Source organism: Gigantopelta aegis, chromosome 10 (genome assembly GCF_016097555.1).
Source record: "Gigantopelta aegis isolate Gae_Host chromosome 10, Gae_host_genome, whole genome shotgun sequence".
NCBI classification, from domain to species: Eukaryota; Metazoa; Mollusca; class Gastropoda; order Neomphalida; family Peltospiridae; genus Gigantopelta; species Gigantopelta aegis.
In genome coordinates this window covers 37,292,142-37,308,989 of record NC_054708.1, presented here as the reverse complement: position 1 = coordinate 37,308,989, position 16,848 = coordinate 37,292,142, and the positions used below count along the sequence as shown (strand labels likewise).

At 35.8% G+C, this 16,848-nt stretch overlaps 1 protein-coding gene across 1 annotated transcript in view; it reads left to right on the top strand.

Moving 5' to 3' along the window:
* The window catches only part of LOC121383609 (CCN family member 3-like), a 43,213-nt gene extending 31,515 nt beyond the window's left edge, over window positions 1-11,698 (top strand). The window contains exons 5-6 of the mRNA XM_041513700.1: window positions 7,792-7,982; window positions 10,934-11,698. Of these exons, the coding sequence (XP_041369634.1) occupies window positions 7,792-7,982; window positions 10,934-11,221 (479 nt within the window). The 3' untranslated portion in view covers window positions 11,222-11,698. The remainder of the gene's footprint in view (window positions 1-7,791; window positions 7,983-10,933) is intronic.
* The last annotated feature ends 5,150 nt before the right edge of the window (window positions 11,699-16,848 follow it).

Genomic DNA, 16,848 nt, shown 5'->3' with positions numbered 1-16,848 from the left:
AAATAGGTTTAGAATTAAAATTTTGAATAATGTATAAAATTGGCCCCTAAATTTTTTTATAATGTTCGAAAAACTACTGTTGTATGAATTGATCACAGAGATTTGTTTTAATTCTTGTTTATAGGATATGAAATCGACATATTGATTAGTGTAGATGAACCCTATTCCCGTTTTATCGAAAATACGTTTATGAATTTCAGCCACCCACATGACGTCACTACTGTATTCTGAAACACGAGACTCAATGCACATGACAAGCAGCATTCAGGACTGGTCTTATAATTAAAAGAAACTGAATTATTCATCTCATTTAGAGTAATGTTTCCCATCCGACCCGAAAACTCCAGATATTCAAATACTTGAAAATACTAGTCAAATATTTCGAATACCAATTAGCGAACGAATATTCGAATATTCGGACCGGACAGTTTTAATCGATGTTCTATTATCTATTTCACCTAAGAATTTATTCCATATTCCAGCTGTCTTGTTTGGCTTTAGTGATACGTTTACTGACTTTATTTTTAGCTATTTTGTATTTAGTGTAGTATTCTTTCTTATTCTATTTCTGAAAGCGTATTTATTTTTAGTTCGTCGTTCTATCAGTGGACTGGATTATTTTTAGTGGTTTTCATGGTTTTGGGGATATGGGTTTGACAACAAATATATCAAGTTGTTTGATGCAAGGCTGAAAGCTAGATTTATATTTCTTCTTCGCTGATTCCTTCTTTACTGATTTGAAACACAGTATTAGTCAATATATCTGATCAAGCTTCATTCTGCCACGCTGGTTCTGGAAGAGTGGCGGTCCTACTATATTCGATGCAGGGAGGATGGAATAGTCTAACTCTTGTGTAGTGCTCGAATTGGCCATACAAACTTCACTCATTCGTTCATTCTGAGGGAGTCCAATCACTTTGGTAGAGGAAATGTGATGGAATCATTTTGATTTCATCATGAATTTTGTTGAATTTCTTAAGAGATGCTGAATTTTATTTCAAAATTTAAATTTACTCATCTGTGATATTTGTATTTTCCTCAACTCTTTACACTGTTTTAGTTAACTCTTGAATCTTTATATTCATCTTCATCATCACGTCATTTTAGTTAACTCTTGAATCTTTATATCCATCTTCATCATCACTTCATTTTAGTTAACTCTTGAATCTTTATATTCATCTTCATCATCACTTCATTTTCACTGTTTTAGTTAACTTTTGAATCTTTATATTCATCTTCATCATCACTTCATTTTCGCATTTACCTTAGTTTCACACCCAACTCTTTACACTGTTTTAGTTAACTTTTGAATCTTTATATTCATCTTCATCATCACTTCGTGTTCGCATTTATCTTAGTTTCACACCCAACTCTTTACACTGTTTTAGTTAACTTTTGAATCTTTATATTCATCTTCATCATCACTTCATTTTAGTTAACTCTTGAATCTTTATATTCATCTTCATCATCACTTCATTTTAGTTAACTCTTGAATCTTTATATTCATCTTCATCATCACTTCATTTTCGCATTTATCTTAGTTTCACACCCAATAGCCGAATTATTTTGTTCGTGCTGGGGTGTTGTTAAATATTCATTCATTCATTTTAAATACTGAATTGGAAATAGAAATAAAATGTCCTTTAAAGGATTAGTTTAAATTTATATAGGGAAGACAGGTTCGATGTTAGGAAAAATGTATTGTTAAAATCATGTCTCCCAATAATATTTTCATATACTTGCCATTTGTGACACCCAATAACCGGTGTGTATTTTTGTGCTGGGGAGTCGTTAAACATTCATTCATTCATTCATTCATATCTCCCAAACATATGTAAACACCAATAAGTTTCTTTAAAGAGTACTGATAATAATATTAATGTTTTAGGCATACAATAGTGTTGGTATAAAGTGCTCCTACTGACAGTAGCTAGCGGTAATTTCTCTACTAGCTCATACGAAAAACCACTATTGACACTAAGACGTAACATTTTCAGTTCAAACTTATACACCGTATATTAACCACGAATACTTATCTACATAAATGTGGCATACTAGTAGATAATCTATGTACTTTTTGTTCGAATGAAGCGGAATCGTTAGAACATTTATTCTTCACTTGTTATCACACAAGACAGTTGTGGGTAAACTTTAAAAATTGGTTTGAGATGAAAACAGGTACTACCTTGAATTTAGATATATGTGTTATACTACTGCAAGGTCCACACTTGAGTATTTTATTAAATCATTTAATTTTAATAGTGAAACGGTACATTTATAGTTGTAAATATACAAATCATTCTCTAAATTTTATTGAAGTTGTAAATATAATATAAAGTATCACAGAAATATTGAAAGATTCATATTGCCAGAAAAAGAAGACCAGTTCACAAGTAAATTGTCTAATTTACAACTTTAGTCATTTAAAGGCGTTATTTCTCTATTCCTCTTGTTATTGTTTTCAAACCCGTTGTACTTACAAATAACACAAGTTCTAGTATACGTATCTTACACCTTTGAAACACCCATCATTTGGATAGAAACTTTTCTTTCGTCATGTTTATCCTTCCTCTCCATTTTTCTGTCCCCCTATCATAAGTCTTAAATTTTTTTTTTTTGTTATGCTCTTCCTCTTCTTCGTTAAAAAACGTGTTGTCCTTAGTACATTAGACACCCACGTAAAACATTTAAAAACAACAACAAAACCTTTTGGTTGTCGATAAACCTTTCTTTATGTTCTTTTGTTTCCCTTCCTCTCTGCCCCCCCCCCCCCCCCCCCGCTCCTTTTTTCTTCTTTTTTTCTCCTCCAATGTAAGCTCGTTTCACCTATCATTCTTGACCCTCAGATCATTTTAAAATGCGTATGTATGTATGTAGGTAGGTAGGTAGGTATGTCTGTATGTAGGTATGTAGGTATGTATGTATATATATGTATGTATATGAATACGGTTGTGCAGTATATGATAAGAAATGTACTGAATATAACTCCCATACATATCACATATTGTTTATATACATACTATGAAATATAAAACCTTTACCGTACCGTTATACAGGTACACATAATAATCATGTTATAATTTTATTATTGTTGTATATTGTAAGACGATGATTCAAGGCACCCCAACCTTGACATTGCCAGTGATCTGAGGGTAATAAAGGTTTAGAAAAAAAAATCATTTGGTAGAAGGCTGGACACTCGTACTGAGAGTCTGTGGTTCGAATCCCTTTAGCGAAGGTTGATTTTTCTTATACATTTTGGAGCCGACGACTTTTGGTATGGTGGACAACCCGACCGTGACCGTGACGTAACCTGGTAGTTGATACCCGATATGGATGGCTAATCAGTCTGTAATTCAGCTGGTATCGTGGGATCAACTAAAATGATACTTTGTTGTTTGAACTGAAGGAAATTACTTCTGAGACATTGTACACACTTTTGTGTGTGTGTGTGTGTATGTGTGTGTGTGTGTGTGTGTGTGTGTGTGTGTGTGTATGTGTATATATATATATATATATATATATATATATATATATATATATATTAAATGTGAATTATTTTTTTCTTTCTTTTGCAGTATTTTTGTTTTATTTTAATTATTTCCTGATTTGCATTGACATTTTAATACCTTGAATGGACTTTTCTTTTCAAGGTGAACATTTTTCTTTTCTTTTGAGAACACATTTTAGTTTTTACAGCTTTGTGCTCGAATGTGAGATGTGATCTACATTCCATCCTGTTTTTCTAAAACATGCTATGATTTTATTAGTAACGTTGAAGATTGTTGTGTAATATATTTTGGGCATTTGCATATTTCTTTGCTGAACTTTTATTATGCAGTATTCAAATAGTCTGTGACAAACAAATCGTAAAGCATTTATCTTCGAAAAACACCAATATTTAGAAAGCCTTATTAAAACCATTTTTATGTTACAAAGTAGTAATTCAGTGTAGACTGATCCGATATATTGTTTTGATTATTTAGTTCTTTATTCTGGTCACAGTTAAAGAGTTAGTGTTTGAATATATCTACATACATCTGGGTAATTATTTTAACTATTTGCTTATTCGCATCACACACGCCACCAGTATTTACAAAAATTATTATTGATTCTTCATAATGGTAGTAATTCGTGTACCCGATTAAACGTGTACTCTTTTGGCATATATTTAAGGGTCAATGGTACGTATGTGTACGCGTTCATAGTAGTGTGTGTGTGTGTGTGTGTGTGTGTGTGTGTGTGTGTGTGTGATTGAGTGAGTGTGTGTGTGTGTGAGTGTGTGTGTGTTTGTGAGTGTGCGTGTGTATGTGTGTGTGAGTGTGTGTCTGTGTGTAGATGTATGTGTGTCTCTGTGGGTGTGGGTGCGTGTTAGTGTGTGTTAGTGTGTGTGTGAGTGTGTGTCTGTGTGTAGATGTATGTGTGTCTCTGTGGGTGTGGGTGCGTGTTAGTGTGTGTTAGTGTGTGTGTGTGCGTGTGTGGATTGGGAATATACTTACACTGGGAGAACAATTACCACAAGACGAGATTGATCAGTTGGTTGACGCATTTAACTCGCTGAATGTAATGGAAACTCCTGCTAACGGTGGAATAGATGGTAAGTTATGTAGGTCAGGTGAAATCGGAGGTTAAAGTTACATTTTACCATTAGTAGCAAGGAATCCTTTACATGCATGGGCATGATTTGCTAAAGAAAAATTGTGGGTCAAGGGTACGTACGTGTACGTTTATGACAAATATTGTTTGTTGAGCAACCCAGAACAAACAGATGTCTTTGCTGCATTGAGGTCGCATGTATGGGATACAATTCACTACTGCGTGATAATGTGTTATTTATACAGAATAGCACATACCACCGTCTGTCTTTGATATACCAGTTGTGGTGCACTGGATAGAACAAGGAATGGCCAAATGGGAAAGAAAGAAAGAAATGTTTTATTTAACGACGCACTCAACACATTTTATTTACGGTTATATGGCGTCAGACATATGATTAAGGACCACACATATTTTGAGAGGAAACCCGCTGTCGCCACTATATGGGCTACTCTTTCGATTAGCAGCAAGGGATCTTTTATTTGCGCTTCCCACGGGCAGGATAGCACAAACCATGGCCTTTGTTGAACCAGTTATGGATCACTGGTCGGTGCAAGTGGTTTACACCTACCCATTGAGCCTTGCGGAGCACTCACTCAGGGTTTGGAGTCGGTATCTGGATTAAAAATCCCATGCCTCGACTGGGATCCGAACACAGTACCTACCAGCCTGTAGACCGATGGCCTATCACGACGCCACCGAGGCCGGTGGCCAAATGGGCCCACCGATGGGGATCGATCCTAGACCGACCGCGCATCAAGCGAGCGCTTTACTATTGGGTTAGACACGGAGGTAGACCTTCCAGATGTAGACTTAAAATAAACTAATGGGTTCTCTGAACACTAGGGGGTAAGATGTCTTTAAAGTAGCCAACACCCCAAGACTTCCTTTCTTTTCAAGGGATGCAAAGGATGATTCTCCTTATGATTTTTGAGTTATGATGTTAATTTTTTGTGCAGAGGTTTATTTTTCACTAGTCAGCACAAGTACCATCGAATCAACGGAAGGGGTAGCTGTGCGTTATTTTTCATTGCCATTCATTAAAGAAAGATGGTATGGGGGATCGTATATTTGACGGCAATACAACGGGTAGCGCTAATCATCGGACAATCCTGTTGGGTAATATTAACTATTTAACCAATATAATTTGGTGTGGTTGCATAAACATTGTTATTATTTCGTTTAAACAAACAGCTTTTGATTGATGTTTATTTATGTTTGAGAAATATGATTTTGACAGTGCATTTAACCTACGTGACAACCGTGAACACGTAAATTCAGTACTGTAATAGAAATATATCACAAAGTCACAAGGTCATGTACACCGTCTCCCCTAAACACGTGTAGATTAGTCCTTTAAGTGTCATTTTATTTCCATTTCCAATTTAATGTTCACATAATAATAATGAACTAAAAATAATTTTGTCTAATATCTCCCGTTTTTACTCGTTGTCCGAAAACCAGTTCGATCGCGCTTTCTGTGTCAAGGATTCTTAGGCCTACCAGTATTTTCTTTATGACGAACCAATTATCATTAATTTATAGGTTAGCTATATTTTTTCTTTATTTTTTCTTTTTTTAACAAGTTAATTACCTCCAAAAACAATATGATAGTGTCAGGGATGGGGTCCTGATATCACTACTTTACAGTCCTGTTATGACATAACATTCTATAAAATATGAATAATATAGATATATACTGTATTTATAGCATATTACAACACTACTAATATATAGAGGATAAAAAACGAGTTACCAGTTAACATTTCTACAGTTTTAACTTAATGACTAATGTTACCATCTGTGAACCACATGTGTTTGTCGTTAACGGTGATGGCTACATATTCTTTTAGCTCATGTACGATAAAATCAGTGTTCCTCATAAAACTCCATTACCTACAGTGTTTGTTATGATTTTAAATATTATATATAGTTTTAATATACATTCGTAAAATTATTAACTTAGTGCCAGGAGACCATTTTTCGGGGACCAGAATTTGAGAGTGGATTTCAAGTCATTAGGACATTAAGAAAAGAATTAGCCCTCATGTACCTCGTGAAAGTTCTGGCTAACTCCACCAGGGGGCCAAATTCATGATGGCTGCCGACGGCCATAATGGAAATCGAAAATCGCCATACCTCTCTTTAATATGTAACGTAGAATCATGAATAAGGTGTCTATTCCCATTACACAGAGGATACCTGTTCTTCTGTTGGGATTGCTTTTGCAATTTAATGTCATCTTCACACTCAAATCCAAGATGGCCGTTGTCCATATTGATAATTAAAAAACAGCGAACTCTTGAAATATTTGGGCTAAATCATAAAGAAGTGTTTATCTGCATAAAATGGCGAATGTACAATATTTAGGTGAGTTAATTTTTGCATTTTCAGGACATCTTGATCTTCAAGTCCAAGATGGCCATTGTTCACCGTATTTAAAATGAGAACATGCTGTAGTCCTTAAACTAATAAGGTTATAATAATAATCCAGGTATCTATTTACACCAAGGATCGACACTAAGGATACTCATATGTCAATGCATATGTCAATCAGACACCTCATTCCTGTATGTTCTATATCTAGTGGAAATATCCAAACATATCAAGGTCACTTTGGATTTGATACTGATAGTAACGGTCAAATTTCTAGTCATGCATTCAAATTATATTTTTAAAAATAACCCAACCAGAAGATTAGGCATCTTCTTTGTAATGGGAATAGACACCTTATTCATGATTGTAACATATATTAAGTGAGATATGACGATTTTCGATTGTCAGCATGGCCGCCGGCTGCCATCATTGATTTGGCCCTCTGGTGGGGTTAGCTTGAACTTTCGCGAGGTACGGGGGGGGGGGGGGGGGGGGGGGGCTAAAATTTGTCTGAAGATTCCAAAGACTTGAAATCCACCCTTAAACTTTGGTCCCTGAAAAATGGTCATGGGGAAGCCAAATGACTCCACTAACTTGTTCATCACAGAGTGATCGTTTTCGATTATGCTTTTTCTTTCATTGGATAGTATGGCATTAGCAACCTGGCCATCACCTAGGAGCAGCCAGTTGTATGTATTCAAATAGTTAGCGCACATACGGTAATATGTATTAACAGTATGTGTTATAAAAAATAATGTATATGTTTCCCATGTGAGAATTTCTAAAAGAATCGTAAGACTTAGTTTTACCTTTTTCCAGCATCTACATCATCTCCACTGCATAAGCAACCGGAAACTTGCAACTTACGAACAACGAACTGGACGCCTTGCTCTGTTAGTTGTGGTATCGGGGTGTCCGTTCGTGTGATCGTCGAATCTGGGCAATGTCTGGCAGTTCAGGAAAGGAGACTATGCTTTCTACGAGAATGTAACAGGAAAATCAGTACCCTGGTAAAGTATTTTATTAGATTAGATAGCTGTCATAACCGAAACACCAAATATAGCAGAGCGGCGCAGTAGCAAAAAGTGGCTTAAAAATGAATATTAATCTCCCCTCAAAAATAGGCATAATGGTATATTATAGCTCATTTGATAGCTTATTGTGTCTAGTTTACCTTAGGCTCGTGTTTGGCAACATGATGTCACGTGACCCCGATACATTTTTATTAAAAAAACCCGTATTTCTAAATAAATAGCTATATCTCTTAATGTTTAAAATAATGGTAAATTACTTTTTAATTCCAATAATCATGAAAAGTATATATTTGCTACAAAACAAAATGTGTTTTAAAAATTAGTATATGCATGAGAAACAGATTTTGTTTACATAAAACTTGTCCGACCGTTTCTATTTTCTTTTCTGAAAACTGGTCCCGAATGTCATATAGCTACATTGTAGTTGATTTGAAACCTTATAATATCTAGTTTATATTATAAGCTTAAGCAAGACTCGAGCCTGTACACAGGACTCGAGTACCCGTGCAAGGAAGAGCACTCTCATTTAATTCTATTTTTAAAGGGACACGCCCTAGTTGTTAACCATTACGCCGTTGTTTTTCGCTATTAAACCCATTTTGTCACAAATAAAATTGCACTTTACTTACCGTTTATTATTTAGAATATACATTTCCATTCACCTGAAGTGTTTTTTGGTAATCCTGGTAATCCTGGTGTTTGTAATACCACAAAATGCATTTTTCGTATTTCATAAAATGCCACGGGCCTCTGAGAAAAAACCGTTGAGCAAACAAGGTCTAATCTATTTTTAGAGGGGATATTCCCATTTCAATGTCACAGACGTTGGTATACCACGTGACCGTTATCATTTTGGTTCGGTTTGTTTTCTCGTGCACGGTACGCGCAATCAACATCCGATTTGTTGTCGTTTGCTTGTTGTTCATTTGTGAGATTTTTCTTCACAGTTCTTGAACATTTTCAGTAACAATAAAGTTCAGAGAAGTAAGTATCTCAATACAAAACGTCACAAACCCTTAAAACCAATATTTTTGCTAAGTCTTACGATATCTGGAGAGGGGATACAACCAGGACAGCACAGTTGGAACATGTCCAGGAGAGGTGAAAGGAACGCATCCCAAGTCTGTGCGCACTCTGTGAAATTTGTCGTGACGTAGGCATTGTTGTGCTTCGAGCGGCATCTACCGGTGACATCAGAATACTAACTTTCAAAATTATTTCAAGCAATTGGGACATGGGGATTCCCATGGTATTTATCGATATAAAACCTGCTTTTTCACTCCATTTGATAAAAACGTGATCTAAGTGTGTTACAGGTTTGTAGATTAACCAAATTATAATTTATTTTCGCTGGATGGAACTAGGGCGTGCGGCTTTAACGTCAGTTTGCCATGTGTTTGCCGCTGGTTACACTATAGGGATATGAGACATGAAGGAAAAACAAAGGTCGAACGTGTGGAATGCAATACAGTGGCATGGTTTGGCTTCCATGTTCAGCGCTGAAATTAAGATGCATCATGCTATTTTACTTTATTCCTCATTATTATCTAGTGTAAGTGTTGGGTACTCGGGTCCGGGTCGAGTTTGATCCTCGAGTACTCGAGTCAAATATCAAACAGTTGTCATAATTTTGGGAATATCGGGTCACGTGATCCAGTATGTTTTTTTGTGAAAACGCGTAGTTCAAATATTTCAGTAAGCTGGCATAGCTTTAACTATTGTAACAATTGTGTATTTGTGATAAAAGCTTACAAACTTAGCAGATATGTAAATATTTAAATATGATGGAAGACGCGGTATTGATATACTACCGAATACACCACAACTTAGACTAAGAGAGCATATCGGACGCATTCGTGGAATTTCGTCATCGTTGTAAAGCCTGGTTGGCCTTGACAGCGTACATATATCGTCCGATTTATAACGAAAATTAACCAATGGAAAAAGGCTTATAGGCCAGTTGTAATAGAATACTCAATACCAAACAATCTGGTGTCAGCAAACAGAGATAAACATTATATAACATCAATAACAACAACGAAAACAACAATTAATAATAATAATATGAATGTGCAGGCCAGACGGTTTGTTTTGTTTAACGACACGATGAAACCCAGAAAACAATAACTGAAGACAAGATGGTAATAACAATAGTAGACAGACAGAGAAAACAGAGTAGTTGGGGCACACTGTATGTTTACAGGACAACAAACCACCTACGGGTCAGCTATGGGTTGAGAAGAGGTTCCAAAACGTTCTGATATTGCCCAGAAAATAACTAACGGGGAAATTAATAAGAGTGATGTTGCCACATTCATGTAGCTGAAGGACAGCAAAACTTTAAGCGACACTAAACAATAATCTTCTACGCACAAAGACACCAACGTACCCACATCAGTATCCACTGATCACTCGCATGAATAGGGGTCTGAATTTAAATAAAACGATGCTTTTCACAACTTGTGAAATTTTGAACAGCTTTATGTAATTGTACACTCACCACCAGCCCCATTTTTTCTAGTTTTGTTATTTATTTATGATATATATATATATATATATATATCAACTTTAAGAGGTTCCAAAACGTATATATATATATATATATATTTATTTATGATATATATTGGGGGATCCTGAATTCGAAATTGTATATTTGGATAATGTTAGATTACAGCTAGGAGACCATTCATTGCTACTTGCAGCTCTAATTATTATTATTATTATTATTATTATTACTACTATTATTATTACTATTATTATTATTATTATTATTATTACTACTACTATTATTATTATTATTACTACTATTATTATTATTATTATTATTATTACTACTATTATTATTATTATTACTATTATTATTATTATTATTACTACTATTATTATTATTATTATTATAAGTTGTCAAAATAATTTTCTTTTTGTAGGGAAGAACAAAGTGCACACCAACAACCAGAGGAGGTAGAAAGTACACCATTGAATTTCAAGACTGCCGCAGCATCAAAAAATTTAACATGAAATTCTGCACGAACTGCAAAACAGATAAATGTTGCTACCCGAAGAAAACTCGTACACGTATTGTGGAGTTTGAATGCAGTGATGGTCACCGTGTTTTTATGAACTTTATGTGGATTAAACGTTGTCAGTGTGACAAAACATGCTACGACCACAAAAAACGCAATACCCCGGTAAAGTGGACAAAAAAACAAGCATAATACAAACAGAATCCTGATATATTCTGATCTGGAAATTCGTAACCAACGCAAACCTTTTGTTAGTCTCCCGAGCATAAGTTGTGATGAAGTAACTAATCGGAGTGGCAGTCCTCTTGTGTCGGTGCAAGAAGGATGAAATCTCCAGTAAAAGGCTGTCCTATAAACTAGATATTCATGGAATTAATCACCATTTTGCTAAATACTCACTTGACTCTGCATTGTGCAGAGATACAGCCCTGATTACGTATGACGGTTTTGTCGTTTATAATTAGAAATATGATGAATGCTATTGGGTTTGTGTGTAAAATTGTAAAATGATGACGTTAATTGTATAACCATTGAAATTACGAGGTCGCATTGTAAGTCCACAATGTAGAATGAGTTTTATGTCATCTGACAGGGTGCATACTACCAAATCAAATCCCATAGACGACAATAGTAACATATGTGGCTAAAACGCCTACCTGCAGCGTATCAATCGACATAAACGCCACGGATATAAATACTACCACCCATCACCTTAAAGTGAATCAGAAAAAAATGGGGGTCAAGCTGCTCATTTCTGAGATAACGGGTAGCGTTTATGACTACCCATGTCCGCACAAAATTCGAGTACTTTTTAACATCTTTCAAGCACAAGGCTACTTGAGGCAGTGGTACAAGATGAAATAAAATTGCATACTTATTTCTGCATGTTATTTCTGCAACCAACACACTCATAGTTATCACCAATCACAGAACTTGTGGTGTTTACTTCTCTATCAAAAGTTGGGTGCACCTCGAACTTTTAAACTTAGTTTATTACTGCCTACATAGGCTTATGTGAAAACAGTTCCTCGTCTACTAGTCTATGAGCTAATAGGGTTTATCGGTATCATTTTGGGGAATAAGGCTCATAGTAATTTTTAGCAAGGGATGCATATCTAGGGTTGGAAAATAGGTGATAGCATTAGAATAGTGGTAGCTTTTGAGTATTATTACCCCTTTCCTGGCCCTACCCTAAAATAATTATTTTAGAAATATGGCCAACACAAAGTAAAACAGCCTACTTTATCATTAAGAAGTTCTTGCCAATGATATTTGTCACACCTGTGGTAATGTTAAATAGCAATATAGAGAACATTTAATAACATGTTGAATTTGAACATTTTAGCATTGGTAATACCTACATTGCAGTGGGTAAGTTTAGTATAATGCAATATTTCAGTTTCAGAAACGTGTTTATCTATTATTTAATTTTAAAATGTTAATAAAAGTTTTGGAATATTTACAATTACACATGCTTATAGCTATTTTATAAACGAATCCAGACAACTGAATATATGTTACATAATTTGTATATTAAAATCAATAGAACAGAAAATGTTACGCCCCCCCCCCCCGTAAAAAAACAAAAAAACAAAAAAAAAACAATTTTTTTAAATTATTTTTAGAAATTGTGTTCCATTTTCCTGTTGCTTATGAAGAATACTCGTCCGACATCAAATAAACGTGTATAGTAACATGTTGTAATTATTGTATGCCGGCCTCGGTGGTGTGGTGTTTAAACCATAGGACGTATTGCTGGTAGGTACTGGGTTCGAATCTCTTTACCGGCTCCAACCCAGAATGAGTTTGATGACTCAGTGGGTAGGTGTAAGGCCACTTCACCGACTCCTCTGTCACTAACAACTAATCACTAACCCACTGCCCTGTACCGACAGCCCAGATAGCTGAGGTGTATGCCCAGGACAGCGTGATTGAACCGTAATTGGACAGAAGCATTTGAATAAATATAAATAAATGATAGAGAAATATAATCATATTCATTTTCCTCATCCTCATTTGTACTTTCCTCAATGTCTAAGGTAAGATGTCTGGTTCTCATAGTCGAATAGTCTCTACATATCAGTGTGCTTTACCGGCGGTCTGTCTGCCGCACACAAGCAATTTGACATCACTGCTTAAGGTGAGCTATCACCCTCGCTCCGCGCATCACTCTCTTGAGATTAGCTCCAGGAAATTCTTAGCTCCCCTTAGCGTGTGAATTTATATGGTATCAATATGGTGATCTCTTAAATGATTTCCCATAATTTAAGTTAGGGGAACAATTAATCACTCCCCTCAATATTTTTCACGTTGAGGTCTGAACCAGTCTCTACAAGATGAAGGCTGATGGCCAACTACCTCAGCTTTCTTCACACAAAATAGGTTGTACCTGGGATCACTGACCTTAGTGTATGGGGCATTGGAAGAGACCTGTGAATGTCTTTACTTAAAGTACGTATTTGGAGTATTCTCGAGGGAAATTCCATTGCTGACCCAACTCCAAAAATGTTCTTGGTCTCCCTGAAATTAGTGGGGAAAGTTGCTTTGTCAGTCTTTCTCACTAATAAATCTGGTTTGGACAGAGCTCATGGTAATTGTCCAAGGGGATGAGATAAAATATCCTCCATTTGAAGCTTGTGCCCTTGTGCCAGCACTACAATACAACCAAACAAAGACTAATTTTCTCACACGATGATCACTCTCCCTCTTGCTTTTACTTCTTTTTTCTTGTGCATGTTGCTAAATCTCTACAGCATGTTAGTTTTCATCAGGTTTTGGAATTGGTTTGCTGGTAAGTCTGTTCCTAGTCTGTCACACTTAAAGGTGTTGATACCTCTGGAAAATGCTAATGAGGTCCTGCTTTTCTATGAATGGACCTATCCTTTGATGACGCCAACAACTACTGACACCATTTCTTTGTCCTCTTGGATTCTTGGTCAGCAAGTATGATGGAATTTCGATTTGTTACCTTTTAACTGACCTAGGGATGTACTAGCTCAGCTGTTAATAATACTGTTTGATAACACCAGTTTTCAGGCTCTGCCTTTGTATTGTGACCTCAGTGGTCTTATTCACGGGGATCCACCCAAAATGGTTGTTGCTAGACATCTGCACTGAGAAGTGGCCCGTCTTTCAAGCTTCATTCTTATCAGGATTCGTCTGGGAAATTCGTCTTCAAAGCAATGTTTGGGGCTAAGTATTTGATATAGTTGGTCTTATCATAGGCAAAACACCATAAGATCATATTTCTTATGGCATTAAGGTGCACATCCCAGTTCAATGCACAAAAACACACAGAAGGCCAATCATTACATCATCTAACATGTTTATGAAGGATACCCCGTATTTGGTTGTTTTGTTTAAGGACACCACTAGAGCACATTCATTAATTAATCATCGGCTATTGAATGTCAAACATTTGGTAATTCTGACAGGTAGTCATCAGAGGAAACCCGCTACATTGTTCCTAATGCAGCAAGGGATCTTTTATATGTATTTTTCCAACAACAGAAAGCACATTGAACGGCGTTGTGGTACACTGGTTGGAACGAGAGAAAAAACAATCAGTTGAATGGATCCACCAATGTGGTTTGATCTTGCGACACTAACACCTCAAGCGAGCACTCGACCAACTGAGCTAAGTGTTCTATAAAATCTATCCACAGTTTCAATCACTGAACTTGCTACGAATGACTATCAAATCACTGCTGCCTTAGATATTGTCCTTCACTAGTTTGATTACTAGACGTACTTATGTAAGTGATCTTGTTGGCCTAAGTAGTTTTAGCAAAGGATTTGTCAACAAAAGAAAGAAAACAGGATGTGATACGTAAAGTATAATGTTGTTTTCGGTTTATACATTGAGTATAAACCACTTTGAGATATGTTCTGTCTAATGATGCTGTTTATATTGCGGATTTTCGTTCAGTGAATGGAAAAATAATCATTCATGTCTACTTATGTGGGATACGGCTATTCCACTCTCGGGCACGTAATGTAATGTAATGTAATGTAAACAAATGATGTGCCCTCGGGTTGAATAGTCCTATTCCACATAAGTATATATGAACTATTATTTTAGTATCTTGTTTGTCAAACTAGGTCACAATGACTTCCAGTCAAAAGAAGTAAAAGGCACTACAAATGTTGTGAAATTAATATATCCATATGTTTATAGTTTCACTTTCAATGATAATGTCACTGTTTAAGTTTAATCATTCTAATTTATAATTCACGAAAATAGCTAAGTAACGTATATATATCGTTTGACAACCAACCTTAAATATACATTAAACATTTCCGATTTAAATAGACGTGTTGGCTGTAAATAAAACATTGCACACACTTGCAACATGAGTGCGCTAATGACAGTTGGATCTCGAACTAGTAAAGCATATCCTTGAACCAAAGTCAAAACTATTATAAAGGATATAATTATTATTAATCGTTACTATGTACAGTGTACTATAAACTAACACTCTTGCGACTGAATAAAATGTTTGGTTTATACGGGTGTTCGCTTTACTGAGGTTTTAAGAAACAGACTTTACAACCATTTTATATGCCCGTCTATGATGGGTCGTATTATGTTATGGCTTTGTCCGTCTATCCGTCTGTCTGTACGTACGTATGTCCGTCTGTTAACTTGTTCTTGTCCGGACCATATCTTGCATACATATGCATACAGGACCATCAAACCTCACACGTAGGGACAACTTGGGATGGCGATGTGTAGCATACTAGTACTAGGTCTCTGTGACCTACTTCTCACGGTCTACTAGAGGCAGGATTTCACTCAATCGGTTCAACGCACACTCGAGGTGCTTGTGTCGCAGGATCGAACCACCTCAGTGGATTCATTCAACTGACTGGGGTTTTTCTCATTCCATCCAGTGCACGACAACTGGTCAAAGGCCGTGGTATGTGTTTTCCTGTCTGTGGGAAAGTGCATATAAAGGATCCCTTGCTGCATTAAGAAAATGTAGCGGGTTTCCTCTGTTAACTACTAGTCAGAATTACTCAATGTTTGACATCCAATAGCCGATGATTAATATACCAATGTGCTCTAGTGGTGTCGATAAACAAAAAAAACGTTACGGTCTACTGCACATAACAGTAAATCCTGGACCATATCTTGCATACACATTCATTCACGACCATCAAACCTCACATGTAAGAACAACTTCGGATCATATAGATGTCTGAGCTTTTATGTAGGCCTATACATAACACAAAGACAAAGGGACAATTTGTATTAAATAAACACAACGGGACCGGGTAGTTCGTTCGGTATTCAGAGTAGAGTTGTTTCTGGTTTTCAAGGGTTTAATTTCAGTTATTAAAGTTGCGTAAAACACGGTACCGTCAAATAAGTTCGATTTTGAGGGAATTCTGGTTACCGAGGGTCCGGTTTAGAGAAGTTTCACTGTATGTATATATCCTAAATCAAGTCTTATTTGGTATATCATATCTGTTATTTTATTGTTCATTTATAAGAAATACATATTTGTTATTGGCTCTGAGATGTAACCGTCATTTGACTTCCAGCTATAAATAACGTGACCAAACGGGTTTACGTCACTTGATCACTGATTGCTGAAAATGTGCGGTTAACTTTATTTTTGGGTCACAGTTTTCGTATATGGGGGAGGGTGGTGGGGTGTTCACAACTTTAAATACACAATGATATTATCTATGGTTATTTAGTAATAATTATTTTGTTTATACTACTGGTGACTGATTTTTGTTATAGATGTCGATTGCTAAAATAAATGTTATAATAATATTATATTTGGTTATATAATTTGTTTACGTTATTA